This window comes from Centropristis striata, chromosome 3, assembly GCF_030273125.1.
Source record: "Centropristis striata isolate RG_2023a ecotype Rhode Island chromosome 3, C.striata_1.0, whole genome shotgun sequence".
Lineage (NCBI taxonomy): Eukaryota > Metazoa > Chordata > Actinopteri > Perciformes > Serranidae > Centropristis > Centropristis striata.
The window spans coordinates 32786464-32808644 of record NC_081519.1 but is presented as its reverse complement, the minus strand read 5'-3'; the positions used below and the strand labels follow the sequence as shown (position 1 = coordinate 32808644).

The 22181-nt window shown below is 38.3% G+C and overlaps 2 protein-coding genes across 4 annotated transcripts; both read left to right on the top strand.

Moving 5' to 3' along the window:
• The first annotated feature begins 544 nt into the window (after positions 1 to 544).
• On the top strand, positions 545 to 7355 carry LOC131962955 (deoxyribonuclease-1-like 1). Of its 3 annotated transcripts, none has more exons than XR_009389983.1 (10): positions 545 to 752; positions 1867 to 1952; positions 2194 to 2288; positions 2474 to 2560; positions 3131 to 3237; positions 3298 to 3410; positions 4738 to 4892; positions 5783 to 5909; positions 6282 to 6338; positions 6636 to 7355. XR_009389983.1 is itself a non-coding variant. In XM_059328079.1 (10 exons), exons 2-9 carry the CDS (start codon positions 1872 to 1874, stop codon positions 6336 to 6338), a joined length of 792 nt encoding a protein of 263 aa, XP_059184062.1. In that variant the 5' UTR covers positions 548 to 752; position 1871; the 3' UTR covers positions 6636 to 7355. The 3 variants fall into 3 exon arrangements, 2 of the variants coding, with proteins under 2 accessions (XP_059184062.1, XP_059184054.1); XM_059328079.1 differs by having other exon boundaries at positions 548 to 752; positions 1871 to 1952; positions 5783 to 5879; XM_059328071.1 differs by having other exon boundaries at positions 550 to 752; positions 5783 to 5879.
• A 443-nt stretch (positions 7356 to 7798) lies between these two features.
• Positions 7799 to 21586, top strand: si:dkey-222f2.1 (keratin, type II cytoskeletal 8). Its single transcript, XM_059329323.1, has 10 exons — positions 7799 to 8110; positions 13962 to 14170; positions 14254 to 14314; positions 16413 to 16508; positions 17744 to 17908; positions 19632 to 19757; positions 19841 to 19984; positions 20983 to 21059; positions 21159 to 21205; positions 21463 to 21586. The coding sequence occupies exons 1-10, from the start codon at positions 7799 to 7801 to the stop codon at positions 21567 to 21569; spliced, it is 1344 nt and encodes a 447-aa protein (XP_059185306.1). The 3' UTR covers positions 21570 to 21586.
• The last annotated feature ends 595 nt before the right edge of the window (positions 21587 to 22181 follow it).

Sequence of the window (22181 nt, the reverse complement as noted above, 5' to 3'; positions counted from 1 at the left end):
AACCCATTAAGTCCATTTTGTTATTATTTTAACAGGCCTTTTTTCCTCCACTTACATCTCAGAGGGAACAATTTTAGTTTTCACTCTGACAGTTTTTACATAGAAACATCTGGTGAGCTTGTAAAATATGATGGTTTTTTTTGTCACCCAAAAGGGTATAAATGAGTTCCGACTAGAACGTCTACAACAGTAAAATGCTGCTTTCACATTCATTTATCAGTAAGTCAAAAGCTAATCCAATAAAACTACTACTTGCTGCTGCAGTGTTAAGTATTCCTCATGTATCAAAAACAATAATATTTGGTCTTAGCAGCATGTGGTTCAGAGTGAACTGACACTAGTAGTCAGTACTCTGCTCGACATTTAAACACTGTTATTACAAACAACTGTAACAAAACTGTTAGAACCTGTTTCAATCTGTCTAATGATTCAGATCTATTTGTTGCATTATTTATCTCACTGGGGAGTCCCAGTGATCAAACAATGCACAAAGAGAGAAGAAGGTCACTTCATTCATCTCAAACATCCAGCGAGAAACTTCCTGTTTCCTGTAAATCCTGCAAGGAGGAGCAGTTATGACTACTCCCGCCTATTTTGGTATAAATCACTGAACACGTTAAGCTGACTGTCAAACGTCTTTCAGTCAGAGGATTTAGGTGTTTTTTCTGCAGAAACTCTCAGTGGAGTCTGATTGAAGAAAGAAATAGAAACAACTTCTCTCTGATTTGATTCAACTTATCTCAAACTGACCGGTGAGTTTCCTTCTTCTCAGCTATAAATAGCTATTTTTAAAAAAACAGTACTTGAGTTGTTTTTCAGCGGTTTATTTTATGTTGCATATCATTTTTCTCTTGTGTGATTTGGAGGGAAGTTTTTTGGAGGGAAGATGCTCAGATGTGCATTTACCTGAACAGATGTGTTATAGATATGTTCACTACACATGCATGAATATGTGTGTGCAGATGGTAACATTTTAACTTTATTTTGTGGTATTTTTGTGGATATTGGGAAGTGGAAATATACAAAGTCATGTAAGCCCTGATCAGGGCGACATGTTGATGTGGTGCTGCGTGCTGCAGCCTCACAGTCAGAGGTCTGTGGTTTCTGGTTGTGTGCAGTTCTTCTGTTTGGAAACCACAGACCCTCTGGCTGTGAGGCAGCTGTGCCAACCACTACCATAGTTTTCAGAAGTGATTTAAAGCTGGATGCTGATTTAATGAATCTGAGTTTATCCACATTCGAGGTGAATTTTAGTCTGAACACTTTCACAGTTTTCTGCCTTTCGGGTATAAAGATTTGAATGATTTCTTTTCTGAATGGTGCAAATATTTTGGGGAATCTGGGAAAAGTGGGAGAATTAAATTTCCACTTCTTGTGCATATGTAAATATACAGTCATGGAAAACCCTTTTTCTTCAATTTCTTGTTCATTTTAATGCCAAAGGTACATTTGTTTGGACAAATATAATGATAACAACAAAAATAGCTCAAACAAGTTTATTTAAGAGCTGATATCTAGACATTTTCCATTGTTTTCTTGATAATAACCAAAATCATCATCACGAAAACCATGGAAAATGTCTAGATATCAGCTCTTAAATAAACTCGTATGAGCTATTTTTGTTGTTATCATTATATTTGTCCAAACAAATGTACCTTTATTTGTACCAGGCATTAAAATGAACAATATATTAGAGAAAACAAGGTTGGTCTAATATTTTTTTCCATGACTGTATCATTTGAAAATGACAAGAGAATGAATAATTTAGAGAACTGATGCATACGCTGGTTTCACTTCCACTTTTTCATCTGATGTCTAATTTCACTCTTCTTCTTTCCACGTTTTTTGGTGATTTTTTTTTAATAGTCAGAATGCTTATCGCAGCGTTCAATGTTAAGAGGCTGGGACGGGCAAAAATCAACAACCCAGATGTGCTGAAAAATCTGATTAAGGTAAAAAAAAAAAAATGATTTCTTCGTGATGACAATATAATGAAAGCACTTTATTTTGTAGCTCAGACATGAGTCAGAAAGTATCATCATCACAGAAAAAAGACCCCTGTTTAGTGTTTTAAACTTTGTGTAATCCCTTCTACTTTCTGTTAAGTCTTCTTTTATTAACTTGTGTTTGGTTCAAAGTAGATTTCTCAGACAGAAATTTATTTTCTGACTAGTGTGTGCTGTGTTTATGCAGATTGTGTCTAGGTACAGTGTGGTGGTGATGTTGGAGGTGGTGGATCAGAGCGGCGAGGCCATGGAAATGTTCCTCGAAGAACTCAACGACTTCAGGTGAAACATGAACACAAACAGTGATTCCTCTGGAACATTAAACAAAGTGAATGCCAGCTTTTTGTCTCTGTTCTGCAGCCATTTAGGACCCTGAAAGCTCATTTAACCAGCCTATGAGGAGCATTTTAAATCCAATAAGACAGGCCAACTACAGTGTTAAACACATGAATTCTGTGTTCTGACAGACCGAACAGAAACAATCAGTACAGCATGATATGCAGTGAGTCTCTGGGACGAGGCACCTACAGGGAGCAGTTTGTCTTCTTCTACAGGTATAACGTGAATAATTCACTGCGGTGAAAAAGTACAGTTGTACGTTTTCTGCTAACTGGTAAGTCTCACAAACATCCAACAAAAAGGAACCACAACCCATAAACCTCTAATATTTTAAAGAAGAGGATCTTCATCTAAATGGATGAATTGCACAACGTTTTGAATTTTTTTTACCCATTTAAAATCAATCATTTGATCATAATTTACATGTGTGTCTCAAACACATTGGGAATATAAAAAAACAAATATTTTATTTAAATAATCACATCCACATAAAGCTTGTGAATTTGTTTAGGTGCTTTCTAATAATGACCACACGGTGGTGCTGTTTCGCCAAACACGCCATACAACTCCCCACAGCGGTCACTGAAATACTGTTTTTAATTAGGCTCGTTTTAAAGAAGTCCTTCTAATTAAATAATGCAATTAAGCACATTTTTAGGATTTATACAAAAAAAGGATCAATTTTAAATCCAATTGCAGTGATATGCCGTGTGTGTGTGTGTGTGTGTGTGTGTGTGTGTGTGTGTGTGTGTGTGTGTGTGTGTGTGTTTGTTTGTTTGTTTCAGAGAGGATGAGGCGACAATCATCAACCAATACCAGTACGAGGAAGAAGGAAATGTAGACGTGCTCGTCAGAGAGCCGTTTATTGTGCAGTTTAATTGTCCAAATACAGGTAGGTGTGCGTGTGTGTGTGTGTGTGTGTGTGTCTAACTGTGTGTGTTCGTGCTTGCAGTTGTGCAGAACCTGGTGCTGATCCCGGTCCACACCAAACCGGAGGACGCAGAGACGGAGCTGAGCGCTCTGCATGATGTGGTCCAAGATGCGATAAGAAAAATGAAGACTAAAGTGGGTTGGAAATTAATATAAAGAATAATTACTTTTAATAACTTTTATTTTATCATTATTATTATTTCATGGGTTTGCGTAACTGATGAAATGGTTACTTAGTGAAATACAAAAACTCCTCACTCTTACTGAGACAAAATGGAGAAACAGGTGGATGTGGGATGGAGGGACAGAGTTAAAGGGGACAAAAATGAATCAGCTGCTCAAGTCGCTGCTTCATAACCAATAAATGAAGCTACAGACAGCTCCACAGTCTATACAGCTCCACACTAGTGAGGCCAAAAGTCCTGCAGCGTTCCCTGGTGGCAGGCTGCAGTATAGGATATAAGCCCTGCACCCTCCATTAGTGGATGGGACACAGGCGGCAACCTCCGGGTCTGAGCATGGAAGCAAACCAGGAAGTGCCTTAAGCTGCATTCCAAAAAGTTTGGCTGCAAAAAAATTCTGTCCATTCATTTCAGTGCAAAATGAGAAAACTTCTCACTTGATTTTTTACCTAAATTTTTCTTAGGACAACACTATGGTCTCAATCGCTAGTAAAAAAATCTTCTCCAAGACAAATTGATGTTAGTAGTTCTAATAATGGCCCCATTTAGAAGAAAATAGAAGATAAAGAATTGTATGATTTGGGGCGTGGCTACCTTTGATTGACAGGTCACTGACAAGGCGAGCCGTCATCAGGAGAGAAGCAGAACAATGCGTATCCATGGCAACGTGTCAATAAAGTTTATATAACGTTATATAGATAGAAAAAAAGGACGTTAACCGGTTTGGTCTCATAACTTTGACCCTTTCACTGTATTTTCACTTAATGACAATGTCTTGTTCAGCGTTTGGTTGGATTAACAGACACTCCAAGGAGTCGCTGTTCAGTTTTCTGAGGTCAGTAACGTACATTTTGTTTTTATTTTTTTTGCTAGCCAAAATGAACATCCCAGTTAATGCTCCAGTTAATGCTAACATGAATTAGCAGCGACTTCTCTCAGTCAGGTTGAGGTGTAGAGAGGCATGTAGTCAGTGTCGTCAGATCCCTCTCGCTCCTCCACAGTCTAGATATGGTCTGCTCCCCGTATCAGAAACAAGATGGCGACGAGTGTAACGATTCCAACGGGCAGTCCACAAATCAATGGGTGACGTCACGGTGACTACGTCCATTATTTATACACAGTCTATGATGGGACATGAGCCAAACATAAAACTCAGAGTAGAGGTTTTAATTAGTTATTTGATGTTGAAATGTTGATGTTGTTCTGAGAGCGAGAGAGATGGTTGCAACTTATTGAGATGTTAAGGAATGTTTTCATAAATGTAGGGTTTTTTTCTGCAGAACATCATGATTCTGGGAGACTTTAATGCAGATGGACCTTATTTTCCTGAGGCACGGAGGGGAAACATCAGACTGGGGAAACCTCCCTACCATTGGCTGATAGATGATGATGTCGACACCACGACAAGTGACAATAATGACCGAACCTACGACAGGTACCTTTACATCTTGTTTTGTATTTTTATATTAACTGAGGCCTCAGAACATCTGACCACTAACAATAAAAATTTGGAAGTTAATAGTTTTCTCCCTTCTGGTTTATGTGCAGCCCTTCCACTTGGTCGCGTCCCTCAGTTAATCTAACAAGCTTCATTAGTTTATTTTAAAAATATTGTGTGAGCAAGTAAAAAAAATCTATAATCAATTGGCCTCCTCCCCCGAACACTTCCTGTCCAATCATAGCCTTAGAAACCGTTTATGAGGTCCGTCATGCTTTGAGCTCTGAGCAACAAGGTGAAACGGTCAGACATCAGGTACCCTCAGAGTTTAGAGAGAGAAGTTGGTTTTTCCCCTTTTTCCAAAACTCAAAAAATAAGAGGAGTGTTGCTGGCTGTGGATTTAACAGTGTGGGAGAGCCCACTCCCAACTTAATATCTCCAAGATCACTATATTAACTAGTTAAGAACCAGTGTTATAAACAAAACAGTTAATGTACAGCCCTGTACTGTATATATCAATGCTGAACATAATGTACCAACAGGCCATTATGAACTTATTTTATATTAATCTTTGTAGCATTTTGTGAATGGGCAGCCTACCTCGTGGAGGTATTACTCCAAAAACACTTGTTGAAACAGCGCCTATCTGCTCCACGGCTGCTGACGGTCCTGGAAGCTTGGCGGGCATAGCAACAGTAACTAAGGTCGGCGGAGCTTTTGCGAATGGTCAATTGGATTGGCAGGTTGGTTAATGAGACAGAGGATCACATGCAGAAGTGTCCTGAGATAACAGATAACTTTGTGTTAGCCGTTCAACCTTTCAGGGTGAACGGCTCTTTGATACGTCATACTATTTATCATCTATAATTTTTCTTGACATCATGCAGGATTGTTGTGTATGGAGATCAGATGAAGAGGGCTGTCGTGACAAACTCAGCTCAACCTTTCGACTTTAAGACGACCTTCAGGCTGTCCGCTGTCGCTGTAAGACTGCTGACATGGAGATGTTGATCAGTAAGGTCGCTTTCACAACCCAAGTCAGTTTGGTTAGTCCGAATCAGAGTGAAATTGATACATTTGGTTCATTTTGTATTTTGTCTGGTCAGAGCAGAAACGGACCGAGACCCTCTCTGCAAGTGGTCTCGGACCGGTTGTTTTGGTCTGCACCAGAATACAATTGGAGCGTTCACAAGCAACCAAAAGAACCATAACAAGGATTTAACCGCACCAAAGTTCAATTAAAACAGACTTAACTTTTGGTTGTGAAAGTGCCCTTAGAAACCTTTGATACAAAGACTTTTACAGCCTACAATAAAGTTCACAAAAATCATTTTCTCTAACATGTTGAACTTCAAGAATATTCATGCCATTTCTATTTTCTTCCAGGCTGCAGCCGTCAGCGATCACTACCCTGTGGAGGTGGAGCTGAAGGAGAGGAGATAGGTACATGTTGTTTTCTCTTGCTTGTTCTACGGTCACTGTATTGATTCTTCCACCTGCACCGTGTAAAAAAAAAGAAACCAAGCTTGATAAACTATGTGCAATCGTGTGTTGTAGAATTAAAAATTGTACTGCTAATGAGCAACAGTCTTAATTAAAAGCAATAATACCACAGTGTATTTTATGACTCTTCCTCTAAATGTTTGAGATTTTAAAGATGGATGCTAATATAAGAAGTTGAAGGATATCATTAACTTTGCCCGTCTCAACTCTGTTTCCTTTTTTGTTTTTGTTTTTCAGGACTTTTTCAAGGCATCAGAAGGAGAAGAAGGATGTCCCGAGGACGGCATCGACAATCCTTTTTTAATAAAACATGATTGCATGATATGGCAAAGCTTAATAAAACAGACTATATCACTGTTTATTTACTCATAATGCTTATGGCTTCTTCTTTATGTTACAACCAATTACATCAATCAGAAAACTCCTGAAGATAACAAGGAAATGAAACTGTATCTGGGTTTTCTTTATGTATCTGAACATCAAAAAGCTGAATGTAATGTTTAATTAATTTCTGTGTAACAGTTTTAATGATTAAATAATTTTTTAACCGTTGTTTGAGAACAAAGTTCATGTCACCCACCTGCTCAAAAGAATATTTTTTCCTTTTTGTGACTGTTTTTGTAACATTTTGTGATGTTGAAACTTGAGATGTCGACGTCACATGCAGAGAATTTACTTTATAGAGGAGACAGAGACATCTTGTGTCCAAACACTGAAACTGCAAATATTTTTAAAGTGTGTAGATTCTGAATTGGATGTAATTATCAGAATTACTCCATCAAACCATCAAATATGTGTCTCTTTGGTGTTGCAATATTGAGTTTACAGTGTGTTTCTGTTTCAAAACATTAGTCATTGTAGGTTTAAACTGACTTTATCAAACTATGACGTCACTGAGATGCTTTCAGGGTTAAAATAAAACCACAAAAACAGCTCAGTTCACCTGGTGAAACAGCCTGAGGCCGGACAGTGAAAGTAAGAAGGTCAGACTTCCTTTGTTCAAAAAAAAGGAAAGAAATGACTGTAAAGTTTAAAGATTGGAGAATAAAAAGTTTCATTTTGAAGCGTAAATGTTGATCTTTTCAGGCTGTTTACTCACTTCTTCCTGCACCTAGCAACTTAGTGAGATCTCCTTTTCAAAGTCAGTAACACTGGACACCTGACACTGCTGCTCTCTGGTGACTCCACCCTGCAGAGGTTTAAAAGACCTCAGGACACCTGAGAGTCCTCACTGTGGTCAGACATCTGACACTCACCTGCTTCTCCTCTTTAACCTTCACTGACTGTAAAGAGTGTTTTCTCTTCTTCCAGCTGTTTGTGAAAGAGAGGAAACAGTCTTTTCCACCTGCTTCTCTGCTTTGATATCTCCATCTTCTTGTCCCATCCTCTCCGTCTGCACCATGAGCCTGAGTCGTACCAAGCGAATCAGCTCCAGCAGCTCCATGCGGAGCAGCAGCGGCTCCAGGAGGCTGAGCGGCTTCGGCCCGGGCCAGGGAGGCTTCAGCGGCATCTCCCTGAGCAGCAGCTCTCTGTACGCGGGCACCAACGGGCACCACCACGGCCTTGGGGCCCCGCTGGCGTCCCTGTCGGTCAACAAGAGCCTGCTGGCGCCCCTGAACCTGGAGATCGACCCCAACCTGTCCATGAGCCGAGCCCACGAGAAGGAGCAGATCAAATGCCTCAACAACCGCTTCGCCACCTTCATCGACAAGGTAAAGACACAAAGTCCATTAATCAGTCACCGAAATCTGTCGGAGCAAGTAAAATTACCACTAGTATTTATCTGGAACTTTATACCTACATCGAGGTCTAAAATGTATTTATTTTTAAATTATAGTGTAATATTAAAGATTAAGTTTAAACTTTATTAATTCCTGGGAGAAATTCACAAACTTCCAAGCAGATCAAGTAGTAAAAAAATGAGCTCCACATTTACCAGCTCTAACATTAAAGTGATGAACATAATCATGCATTGATATTATAATTGAATAATATAATATGTAGTTGGCTGCTTTTCCTTTTGGTGCTTTGCAAGAACATTTTGATGCCAATACTTTTGTACTTTTACTTTAGTAAAAATGTGAATGCAGGACTTTTAGTTGAAACATTCTTCTGTAGTATTATTACTTATTATTACTTTTACCACTGCAGAAAACTGATCAGCAACTATTTTAATAATTTATGAATAGCTGAAAAAGTGCCCTTTTCTCTGTTTTATCATTGTAGATTGATTTATTTGACATCATTTTAGGCTTTTAGAAAATTGTGATTGGGGAATAAATGTACTTTTCAACTATTTTCGACAGTTGAAACAATGAATCAAATACTTTGAACCTGTTTTTTTTTAAAGGAGAGAGAGACAAGACATTATTCCTCTCACAAACAAAGATGCAGAAGAGTTCACAAGCATTAAAATGCTGCTTGTTCAACTTCATACAGTCGAGGTTTTACTGCTGCAGCCTTTCTTGGTCTGATTTGTTCTTGTGGTGGATAATATCGGCAAACTTTAAATAGATATTAATCAAACAGATACTTCTCAGATATTACAGTTTACTGACTCTTCTTTAATACTGTTACACTAGGCTCAAATCATTTACTGTTTCCTAATCGCAACAACCTTTATCCAGCTAAAGTTACACATTCTCACTTTAAAATGACCTCATTCTCTGCAGCCTGTCCTCAACAACTGTTATAATAAGCTAACCAAATAATAAAAATGTAATATGCTAAATGAGCATCATGCTGTTTTGAAGAAGACTTGAAACTAACGATTGAGACCATAAAGTCATTATGAGAATGTTTACTGAGGTCAGAAATCAAGTCAGAAGTAGGGTCATTTTCTCAGACTTTCATACAAAAGTTCTTCTTTTTGCTTCAGTGGAGTCGCCCCCTGCTGGTCGTTGGAAAGAATGCTCCTGCAGTGGTTCACCTGTACCACGACTGGTTCCTTTTCACACGTTGTTTAAATATAAATATGGATAATATCTTCTCTAAGAGCCAAAGCTAACCTTGATTATGACCTACACAAGGTCACCATGGCAACACAAGCTGACCTCATATATCAGTAAGAGCATGACACCAGTTTTGTAGTGAAAGAGTCACTCACTGGGTGTTAAATGTGTGGTTTTGTTGTTGAGGTTCCTGAAGAACTCACATTTCCCACAGAAGGAGTGACCGGCTCTGTGATAAAGCCGGACACTGATACCGTACTTAGGGAGCATCTCCGCTTTCTCACGGAGTCGGTAACACAATCTCACAATAGAGGCTTTGTTGGCGTCTCACATCAGCGGAGATACACTTCAGGCACAGAAGGCTGCGTGCAGCACGGAGGGACACACGGACAAAACTCAACTCCTTCTTTTTGGCTTCTCTGAGTGCTGATGCTGATACAGAGCGAATCTGGAAGGTTAAAGATGTCCTGTGATCATTACAGTCATGCAAATTATGCAGAATTTTACACTACTTTAATGTACAACAGAATAAAATAAGATAAGATGGAAAAAGAAGTACAAAAACGATGATGGCAGTTTAAAAAAACATACCTTATATGAACAAATTGTGCAAATATTTGTGCGAAAAGGAACAGTAGTGTAGTGCAAGTACAATATACACAAACACAACCTTAAAGTATATAGTCTTATATATAATATTTGTGCAGTATATATAATAAAAGCACACTGTCATAATACAATGCAGCAAATATACATACATGAAAGCGATTATAACGATATAGCATCTACTGATATTATAACCATAATCATAATAAAGATTTTTAAAAACACTATTAGCAGTGGTGATAGATCATTATAATTAAATCAATTGAAAATAAAATAGTAGTAAAAGTAGTACATATAGGATAAAATCACCTGGTAATCTATTTTAGATTTTTTAAAATAAAGAATTGTATTTCACTATCTCCCATTTAAACTGCCTGCAGAAATTAATTGTTAATTTTTGCTCTTTTCAGCAGCTAAATTGTGATTAAAGTGCAAAATTGCAGTTTTAAAATGCTCCCAAAGGGTGATATCAATAATCTATTTCAGATAGTCAAAGTGTTTAAGTAAAGCAATACAAACAAGAAAGTATATTCGGTCCAAAACCCTGGAATATTTGGTGGAGAAGTCCCGCCCCAGTGAAATTCAACAAAATGCTCGCACTGCAATGAAATGCTACTACAGGAACTAACATCATCATACAAGAATAAAATTGGGCTCATTGAATCATTGAGTGTCAGATTTCCAGTCAGTCACAGACAGACCAGTGTGCACAAATATTCACAAACAAAATGACGAAATTACACATTTTACTGCAGGAGAAAAGCTGCAGGTTTTTTTTGTTTTTTTTTTGCCTTGAATTGTTCTATTACGTCCCCTCTTAAAAATAATAAGAGACAGCAACACAACAACCAAAGGTGCAGGAGTCAAAGAGAAGTGTAAATTAAAACAGTTTTATTTAACAGTGCGTTGACCAAAAGGTGCAAATAAGGTTCACAAGAGGGTGGGAGGAATGGGACAAGGTGGTGGTGCCAAATAATTGAAATTAGTAAAACAAAACAAGGCGTGACTAAATTAGTATATAACCAAACAAACTTGTAAAAAAAAGGCCTGACTTATTTACAAATAGTGTTTAGAAATAAATGCATGTGAGGCACCAACCAATAACCCTAGTGTGTCTAACAGAAATTATCTATGTGATGCCCTAACGCCCCAATCTCACCACCACAAAATTGCACTAACAAATCTCATCTACATGTCACAGCACACAAAACACAAGTCTCACAGACAGAGACAAAATGAGGACAAGATGGCAGACAGTGATCCTGACAATGAGCCTTTTTCAACTGGAACACACCACCTCTGATTGGCCAGCTCCAAAGGTGGAAATCATCTTTCCAGGTGGATCCCAATCAAGATGTTAGCACCTGGGAAGGAAACAGAAAGGAGGGGGGGCAGAAACACACACACACACACACACACACACACACACACACACACACAGTCCTCTGGCACGTAACATGTTCAGAGACCAAGTGTTGTGAAATTTCCCGGAAAACTTAAGTTGTATGATTGTTGTGACTCTCCGGCCAAAACACACATAAGAGTTCCTGTTCTCTCTTCTCATGTAGAAGGAGCTCTTTTCTGCAGATTGTGAAGTGAAACACTGAATAGAAACAAGACAGTGAAGGAATGTAGAACAACAAGGAGAACAATGACAGAAAGCAGCTGGTTCTTGACTTTATATTTTAGACACTTCTTCTCCTCTTCAGAACTGCTAAAAGCCAGAGTCGAGTCATCTGACTAATAAAGAACCCCTGCAGTCTGCAGTGTAACCCGACACCACCGACCTGACAGCACTGAAACATTAAAGAGCTGCTGAACCTCCTGCAGGGAAGTAATTAGTGTGATGCAACAGGCGGACAAAGTTTTATTTGTTGCCTGATGATAAAAGTTTAAATCTCACTCAGAGTCACTAAGAAATGTGACTTTTAATTGATTTCTATTGTTGAATAAATGAAGCTGATCAGAGACTTGAAGCCGTAAAAAAACGAGCCAAAACTTCAGTGAAAGCATCTGGGATTTAAAGAGACATTTAAACCCTGAATCAGTCGCATTAAGCCGCTGGATATTTAAGCTATCTGTCCCATTTCCGTCCCATTGAGTCGTTGAGTTGTAACCTGATGAATCAGGTCAGACACGGTGTGGTCGTGTCTCCGAGGGAGATTATTCTGCTCCGAACAGAACACGGGCTTTGTGTCCGAGGGAGGGAGGAGGTATAATGTACCCGACCGCAGGCAGAAACACGAGCCGTTCAGGTACTCAGGTGTTGATGTTCAGCTGCTGATCTGCTGGAATGATGCACTTTCTTTAAAGGGACAGTTCACCCACAAAACTCTTACCTGAGTTGGAGATATCTGCTGTAGAGATTCATGCCTTCTCTTGATTATATTATATATATTATTTCATTTATTTATGTTTTATATATGGGCGTCACCATAGCATTAATTATAGATACATTTATGCACAAAGAGGAGTTTTTTCCACTAAAAACATTAAAAATATGTTGCATTTTCAAATCAGTTGGTAGACGGTTACAAAGTGTGCTCCTTTAACCCTCTGAACCCCAACAAGCAGTTTCAGGGTTTTTTTGTGCTCTTTTTACATTTTCCTCTCTGTGTCCATGTATTTCACGACAGTATATAAAATCGTTAGAAATCTATAAGTCCTGCAGCTCTATGGAATCAACAGTTAGAATGACAGAAAATCATAAAAAATAAAAACCCAGATTGAAGTTCTCTGATAAATTTAAATACATTTTTAAAGGGAATTTATACATAAACACTTCCAAGTGCCCACAAGTGTCAGGAAAGTTTGAAAAAAAAAAATGTGTCGCCGCCGCATATTGAAGTATCGTCACGTTTCCAGCCTCTCCTGTCCTCTCCTCTCTGCTCTGTGTAAACAGCCTCTCCTGTCCTCTCCTCTCTGCTCTGTGTAAACAGCCTCTCCTGTCCTCTCCTCTCTGCTCTATGTAAACAGATTTTCAGTGAATATTTGTCATGCTGGTCTCAGCAGAATCAGTCGTGTCTTCACAGTCTCTCTGAGGAGCAAAATGTATTTAATGTTGTTAAGACATGTAAAATGAAGTAGTGGTCAACCAATACAGGTTTTTTAAGGCCGATGCCGATACCGAGTATTTTGACATCAGTCTTAACCGATCCCCGATATGTGCTGCCTATTCTTTTGGGCCGATTCTTGAAGCCGATATTGCCTTTTCTCCCTCGATTTACATGATAAAAATGACACAGATGTTACACAAGTCTCAATTTAAACAAAAAAAGAAACATTTATTAACAAAACAAACAAAACATATTAACAGTTCGATAGCAAACAATGTGAATGTTGTTCTAGGCCTGGAGGTGGTGGCGCTTCAGATGATCCACATATTTGATGTGTTTTTCTTTTTTCCGGTATCAGCAGCAGCTCACCAGAGAATGGCAGATGTTGCACCGAGCCTTGCCTGCTGTTGGCTCAGTGAAATGGGATAATTGATCGGCAAACGCATGCACGTATCGGCTGATGCCGATACAAGTAAAAAACGCAAATATTAGTCTCTAGAATGAAGTAATTCTGACAAAAATATCATAATTTGAAGCTTTGTTTTTGTCACTTTTTCTCACAGAAACTTTCGTAAAATCTATGATCCATTCGAGGACTGTCTGAAGGTTCAAATTTGGATGATAATGACTGTTTTAACATTTTCTTTCTAAGATAAACAATGTATTTTTGGCAATTTCAAACATAACTTTTTGGTGGGTTTCAGAGGTTAACAGAGAGTTTTACATAATGCAATAAAAGTTACCGTTTGTTAAAGGCCTTTGTTGAAACTCTAGTCATGTTCTGGTGTTCTGTAAATATGTCAATCAAAAGGTAACATTAGCTCCGCCCCCTGAAGCTTTATTTTAGCTTTTTCTTTACTACAGATGGGACCATAACTAACTTAATGAACATGATGCTGCATTGAAGGATACTTAAAACTAACAATTGAGACTATAATCTTTTTTCCCAGGTGCGTTTCCTGGAGCAGCAGAACAAAATGCTTGAGACCAAGCTGGAGCTGCTGCAGGGTCAGGGCGTGAGCCGGTCCAACGTGGAGCCCCTGTTCGAGGCCTACATGGCGGGTCTGAGGCGCCAGATGGACCTGGTCAACAACGACAAGACCAAACTGGACGGGGAGCTGAGGAACATGCAGAGCCTGGTGGAGGACTACAAACACAAGTAATAAATCCCTGAGGTGGTGAATGAAATCACTGTGAGATCTCTGTACATCTTTGTTTACTCTTGTCCCGTCTTTGTTCCAGATATGAGGACGAGATTAACAAGAGAAACAACCTGGAGAACGACTTTGTTATCCTAAAGAAGGTCAGCTCTCTCACACACACACACACACACACACACACACACACACACACTCATAGGTTACAGGTGTGGTGAGTAAGATGAACCACTCTATTGTCCTCATTGTGACATTCCCACATGCATCAAAATCCATAAACACTGCTTAAACTTTATTGTCCAACCCGTTCTCTTCTATCTGCTACAAATAGCACGACTTTAAACTCCAGTATGTGTATGTATGTGCAATGCATACACCAAAATCAAGTTCTCCTGCTTATTATACACAGGAGCATTTCTTTTTTTTTTTTTTAAAGATTATTTTTTTGGCATTTTTGTTGCTTTATTGATAGTGAGAGATAGAAAGGGGGTGATAGAGGGGAAGACATGCGGCAAAGGGAGCTCAGGCCGGATTCGAACCCGGCTCCACCGCAGCACATGGCATACATGGTTAGCGCTCTACCGGTGTGAGCCACCGGGACGCCCCCACACAGGAGCATTTCTAACAGCAGTTCCTTAGTGGCTGCAGGACATCATACGGTTCACTGTTGTAACAAAAAGCTGCAGTTTGGTTGAATTTGTGTTCCGTCAGCACTTCTCTAAGGTTAGGGGCAAACAGTTCTTGGTAAGGCTGTTAAAGACAGTTTAAACAGGAAATAAATTATGTAAATGCTGAAAGTTAAGTAGTTAGGAGGATGACGTGACTACTGGAAGTGACATAGTTCAGTAAAAACGTGATGCAAGAAGTTAAGAGATGTTTGACTCACATGCTCCACTTTGGTTTCACACAGGACACCAACACTGCTCTGCTTGTTTTGGTAATTTTGTGTCTTTTTTGGTAATTTTGTCTTTTTTTGTAATTTGGGTTTTTTTGGGGGTCATTCTGTGTCTTTCTTGGTCATTTATGACTTTGTTTTAGTAATTTTAGTAATCTTTGGTGTATTTTTTTTTTGGTAATTTAGTGTTTTGTTTAGTGTTTTGTTTTGTCATTTTACCAGTTTTTGGGGGGTCATTTCGTGTCTTTTTTATCGGTCGTTTTATGTATTTTTTGGGCCATTTTCTGACTTTTTTGGTAATTTCCCATGTTTTTTGGTCTTTTTTTGTCATTTTACGTTATTTTTGGGTCATTTTGTATCTTTTTTCGTAATCTTACGTTTCAACCCCCCTTTCTCCTGGTGAAAGCCCTGGGTTTGTTATCCAGATATTTCTTCAATAATGGATTATTTTATGCTTTCATCCTTGCAGCATGTAATTATTATTTCTCTACACGTCGTCATTCAAATCAAGAACAAAGAACAGGAAAGCAGCGGATGGATGCTTTCCACAACTTACTGAACATAAACAGAGGCCCTTTCCTTTTTTAATTAACCCAAATATTTTTTACATTGAGCTGCTTATTGTTCATCCCGATGAGTCAAACAGGAGCATTTCCTCCAAGTGTAAGAAATCCCTGAAAAGCTTGTCATGTTTGTTTTTCTGAGGGTAAAAAACTGTGGTGGAATGTAACTAAGTACATTTACTCAAGTACTGTACCTAAGTACAATTACATCTAATGGAGAATTTCCATTTCATGTATCTTCATACTTCTACTCCACTACATTTTAGAGGTAAATATTGTACTTTTTACTCCGCTACATTTAGCTGACAGCTTTAGTTACTTTTCAGGTCGAGATTTGACATAAAAAATATGGTCAATTTAAAATGATTAGACATTTTTATACATTAAACCTCATATCATTATAAATGAACACATATATGCATCAATACAAATAATTACATTATATATATTTGGAATAATATAAAACATTCTGCAAAACAAGTAGTTTTACTTTTGATACTTTAAGTACATTTTGATGCTGATACTTTTGTTTGTTTTCTTCAGTAATTTTTGAATGCAGGACTTTTACTGTAGTCGAGTCATTTCACAGTGTGGTATTAGTACTTTTACTGCAGTAAAGTATCTGGATACTTAAAAAATGAACAGGACCACAATCATTTCATATAACTGAACCTTCAAGTGTTGCAGGTTTATGAACGTGGCTTTCCTCTTCGTGTCATGACACGATGTTTTCAGGAAGGTAAATGTGACATTCCTTTAAACATTGTTTGTCTCTGTGTGTTTCAGGACGTAGACTCGGCCTACCTGGTGAAAGCCGATCTGGAGGATAAAGTCGGAGCTCTGACTGATGAAATCAACTTCCTGCGTAACGTCTATGAGGAGGTGCAGAACCTTTTTTAATGCTGTGAAACTTTGATGCTCTATTTCTTTATTTTTACACTCCAGTATCCAGTTATTTCCTTCAAACCATCACACATTCCTTCATTGTTCTGTGGAACGACTCACTGGAGACTCAACTTCAAACATATAACTGCGAGGCTTTTTATATCAGCAGAGGAAATCTGTTATCTTTTTGTTGTTGCTTTTTGTCAGGACACACACAAACATGCCAAAACACACATTAATAGGGGAAAGTTTTCATTTTATTCCCTAAAGAGCTCGACACTCTGCAGCTTCACACAAACATGTCAGACATTATTACAGAGTTTATTAATGACAGAGTCCGGTAATTTATTTTAGTTTTCACTTTGTACAGTTGTGATATTGCTCGAAATGCTTTTGTGATGAACGTAACGTTAATATTTTATTAGCGTTTATCAGTTTTTAGTCCCATAGAAAACGTGTTGCAGTGTTGTTACTCAGCAATCCATGAAAATATCTAACAGAGCCATAAAAATTAAATGAAAAAATATATTTTTAAAAATAGGAAAAAATAGACAATAGATAGGGGACAGAGATAAATATCAATAAAATAATAAACAAAAACATAAAAACAAATAATAATAATAATAATAATAATATTACTGTTTTGGGTTTCTCAAAACAATGTTTTAAAGGGCACCACACTTAAAAATAAAATGTAAAATAAAATTAAAAGTAAAATTTACTCTCCATTCCCTGGGTAGAACATTTCTCTAATACATTGTCAAACACGTTCTGCAGCACATTTGTTAAAAAAATTCTGAGTGGAGCTAGCCTGGAGCTGCAACAACAATCAATTGATTCATTGATGAAAAGAAAATCAATAATGATCGATTAAAAACCCCTTTGGAGAGAAGTCCTCTCAAAATCAGTGATTTCTTTCAAATCTTTTCTTAAGACCCATTTTAAAAGACTTGTTTTAGTGCTTTTTTTAAATCATCTTTTTGCTTTTTTATTTTCTATATTGGTCAGGCCTATTTATTTGCATTTGTGTATTTATTCTGGTAATTATTACTTGTTCGTTTGCCTTCTGTCCATTATTCCTATTCCTACTCTTATTCTATTTTGCTCTTGTTCTTGTTGCTTTGTCTGTTGAAGCACTTTGTAAATGCTGTTTTTAATTAAAGTTAGTCTTCTTCATATTGTTGTTATTATTGTTATTGTTAACATCACTTCTGTTTCTTTCGGTGCGCCAGGAGCTGCGTGAGCTGCAGGCGAGCATCAAAGACACGTCTGTGGTGGTGCAGATGGACAATAGTCGCAGCCTGAACATGGAGCAGATCGTCGCTGAGGTCAAAGCTCAGTACGAGGAGATCGCAGGCCGCAGCCGCGAGGAGGCCGAGGCCTGGTACAAGAACAAGGTGAGGGAACAGACTCCTCAGTACAAGAACAAGGTGAGGGAACAGACTCCTCAGTACAAGAACAAGGTGAGGGAACAGACTCCTCAGTACAAGAACAAGGTGAGGGAACAGACTCCTCTGTTCCCTCACTTTGTTCTTGAACTGACTCCTAAGTACAAGAACAAAATGAGGGAACAGACTCCTCAGTGCAAGAGCAAGGTGAGGGAACAGACTCCTCAGTACAAAAACGAGGTGAGGGAACAGACTCCTCAGTACAAGAACAAGGTGAGGGAACAGACTCCTCAGTACAAGAACAAGGTGAGGGAACAGACTCCTCAGTACAAGAACAAGGTGAGGGAACAGACCTCAGTACAAGAACAAGGTGAGGGAACAGACTCCTCAGTACAAGAACAAGGTGAGGGAACAGACTCCTCAGTGCAAGAACAAGGTGAGGGAACAGACTCCTAAGTACAAAAACAAGGTGAGGGAACAGACTACTCAGTACAAGAACAAGGTGAGGGAACAGACTCCTCAGTACAAGAACAAGGTGAGGGAACAGACCTCAGTACAAGAACAAGGTGAGGGAACAGACTCCTAAGTACAAGAACAAGGTGAGGGAACAGACTCCTCAGTGCAAGAACAAGGTGAGGGAACAGACCTCAGTACAAGAACAAGGTGAGGGAACAGACCTCAGTACAAGAACAAGGTGAGGGAACAGACTCCTCAGTACAAAAACGAGGTGAGGCAAAAGACTCCTCAGTGTCTGCTGAAGAAATACAGGAAGAGATATCCAGCTATCCAGAGATATCTGTTACATCAAAATGTTGTTAGAGGGAAATCGAAAACAGGCACAAGCTGAACTAAGAAGATATTCGACAGGAAGAGTATTCTTATTTTATTTTATATATTTTCCTGATTAACGCTGCTTCCCTTGTGATTGTTTTCTGATTATTTTTGATTTATTTGCTTTTTTTAATCATTTATTGTAATTATTCCTCTTTTGTTTTGTTTTTTATTTCACCTGCATACCTTTCTTCTTCTTTTTCTGTTGTTGTGTCTCTGAAGGTTATATAAATTCAATGCCACACTATAAAAATACTATGTTACAAGTTAAAAAATGTTACTTAAATAAAAGTTTAGGGTTATAAGCAACAAGATGTGCTCAAAGAATCAAAAGACAAATTACTCATCATGCAGAATTGTCAGTGTTATATTATAATAATAGTCATATTTAAGGCATACTTTAATGTTGCAGTTGGTGGGAAAATTTAGTTGATTTTAAGTATTTCCAGCACTGATTGGTAGTTTAATTTATCGAAGTGCATCATGTATTATAAACGTATTGTTTTTTTGTTTTAAAAGTTTTAATCTGGAAAATAACTAAAAGAAAAAAAAGTGTTACAAGTTCAGTGTTTAATTTGAAATGTAGCAGAATAGAAGTATAAAGTGCTGGAAATACTTAAGTAAAGTGTCTCAAATTTGCAGATATTATCAGTATTAGTACTTAATTACTTTTTTTTGTTTTTTTACCAGTGAAGAATAGCCTTCTGTTTAACTTTTTTAAAAGTTTACCCACAAAACACATATTTTCTCACTTATTTTGAGTAATATCACAACATAATCATCTCTGAGATTTACATGATTCTCATAATGAAGCATAATTGTTTCAAGATAATGAAATGAATCTCTTTTTGGGGCCCTGTGTCAGACACTGCAGCTTACATTGACCTTCTTCTGTCTGCAGTTCGACCAGATGTCGGTGCAGGCGAGTCAGTACGGAGACGAGCTGCGCATCGTGAAGGGAGAGGTGGCCGAGGTCAACCGCCTGATCAGCCGGCTGCAGAGCGAGATCGAGGCCGTCAAAGCTCAGGTACGGCTGCAGGACATGCTTACAGCCTGCACAGGATAGAAGATAGCTTCAGATCCAGCATGCATGATTTGTTTCCCTCTCAGCGTGGCGGCCTGGAGAACCAGCTGGCGGAGGCGGAGGAGCGTGGGGAGCTGGCTGTGAAGGAAGCCAAAGCTCGGACCAGAGACCTGGAGGACGCTCTGCAGAGGGCCAAACAAGACATGGCCCGCCAGCTGCGAGAGTACCAGGTGAGAGAAATATTAACAGTATCGGTGTAACAAGTTATCCTTCACCTACTTTTAGGAGGGTGGAGGTATTCAGGGGGAGATAAAAGGTCATGAAGAGGAAGCTGTGTCCTTTTCTGAGTCATAAATCTTTCATAAAACTATGAAGGTGTATAAGGGTTGAGAACATTCTAATATACAGTCATGGAAAAAAACTACTGGACCAGCCTTGTTTTCTCTGATATCTTGTACATTTTAATGCCTAAATTTGTTTGGACAAATATAATGATAACAACAAAAATAGCTCATAAGAGTTTAATTCAAGAGCTGATATCTAGACATTTTCCATGGTTTTCTTGATAATGATTTTTGTTGTTATCATTATATTTGTCCAAACAAATTTAGGCATTAAAATGTACAAGATATCAGAGAAAACAAGGGTGGTCCAATATTTTTTTCCATGACTGTAAGTATATGAAGTTCATTCACATGCTAAATTACGTCGCATAGGTTGATATTATTTGTTCCATAGATTTGTTGTTTAGTGATTTTTGTTTACTTGAGAAAACATATAAAATGGACAAAGATCCCTCCAAAATACCACATAAATGCTGCGTTCCAAACAACTCTGAACTCTGAAATTTCTGACTTTCTACTAGAAAGTCGGAGTTCCTACTCGTGAACTCAAATCCATCGACCCAGACTTCACGATGATTTCAGTTATCTGACGTCACACCATGATGAAGCTAAACCATCAACTAAAAGACAACTTAAACTATATTTACCTGTATTTAATTAAAATAATTCAAACTATCATACAGTAAAAACGTGTTCTACAGACACTTCTAACTAAAAGTTGTAAAATAACATTCACATTTTTGATTAAATTAGTTTACAACCATAAACAGACAGACAGACAGACAGACAGACAGACAGACAGACAGATAGATAGATAGATAGATAGATAGATAGATAGATAAATAGATAGATCTTATAAATCCTGATGTTCGTCTCCCCTGCAGGACCTGATGAACCTGAAACTGGCTCTGGACATCGAGATCGCCACCTACAGGAAGCTGCTGGAGGGAGAGGAGGACAGGTGAGAGAGCAGGAAGTGATGAAGTTTGTTTCCTTCAAAACAAAACACCAGCTCACCTCTCTGTCTCTTCTTCTTCTTCTGCTTTATCTTCTTCTGCAGACTTGGACAGCAGTCCATCCTCAACATCCAGGCCGTCTCCAACTACAGTAAGTAACTGAGATGATCTGAGGAGGTCATTGTCTGTTTCACTGTCAGTCGTTATCGGCAGAAATAGATTTTTATTCCAATAACCGAAGTTACTTTAGCTACATCAGAGGATTAGATGCATAAAATCAGTTGAAGACGTATGCAGGAAAACATACAGCTAATGTGCAAACATTTGTTTTATTTTTTCTGTCTCTTCCACCATTGTCCTGTCTGTCTGTCTGTCTGTCTCTCTCTCTCTCTCTCTCTCTCTCTGCAGGTACTAAAAGTACTAATGGTTACCATAGTAGCAGCAGCTCTCCTGCTCCAAAACTGCTGATAAAGACGACTGAGACCAGAGACAACACCAGATACACCACTCACTGAGAGCATGTACACACACACACACACACACACACACACACACACACACACACACACACAGTAGTTTCACTATGTCTACTACTAAGTTTCACTATGTCTGAATGTGTGAGGTTGCAGGTGAACTACTAACTTTTTACAGTAGAATTTAACGGAATAATGAAACTGAGATAGAACTGGGAGTTTAAAGAACTGGACGATTTTAAAGTGTTTCGTTTGGGTAATACGATCCATTTCGACTGTCCTCCAAAATATGACCCCATGTGTTATTAGATCGAAATCTTATTACGACCCATATTCATGTTTGTGGTTAGTGGCGCCCTCTAGTGGCTGTAAGTGACTTTACAGGAAAAAGAAAAAGAAAAACACAAAAATTTGCAGACAAAAGTTTTGAAAATGTAATCAATGTTTTTTGAAGAAATGTAACTTAACTTCTGTGCGTTACATCGTCATCATAACTTCTTCACTTCCAGCATTTATTTTACTTTTTAAACTGTCTTTTATAACGCCTAACCAGAAACTTTTTTAGAGAAGTAGAAACGCTCCTGTGGGTCGTATTTGAGGGGAGGAACAGACGACACATGAGGTCGTTTTATTCGGAGGATTTGTTTCAGACTT

Bases quoted from the DNA above. Each gene is read 5' to 3' on its own strand.
- LOC131962955 (XM_059328079.1), top strand. From the start codon at position 1,872: ATGCTTATCGCAGCGTTCAATGTTAAGAGGCTGGGACGGGCAAAAATC. The intron at 2,561-3,130 runs GTATAACGTGAA...TGTTTGTTTCAG, and splicing joins CAGTTTGTCTTCTTCTACAG to AGAGGATGAGGCGACAATCA. The intron at 3,411-4,737 runs GTGGGTTGGAAA...TTTTTTCTGCAG, and splicing joins TAAGAAAAATGAAGACTAAA to AACATCATGATTCTGGGAGA.
- si:dkey-222f2.1 (XM_059329323.1), top strand. From the start codon at position 7,799: ATGAGCCTGAGTCGTACCAAGCGAATCAGCTCCAGCAGCTCCATGCGG. The intron at 14,315-16,412 runs GTCAGCTCTCTC...TGTGTGTTTCAG, and splicing joins ACTTTGTTATCCTAAAGAAG to GACGTAGACTCGGCCTACCT. The intron at 19,985-20,982 runs GTGAGAGAAATA...TCTCCCCTGCAG, and splicing joins GCCAGCTGCGAGAGTACCAG to GACCTGATGAACCTGAAACT.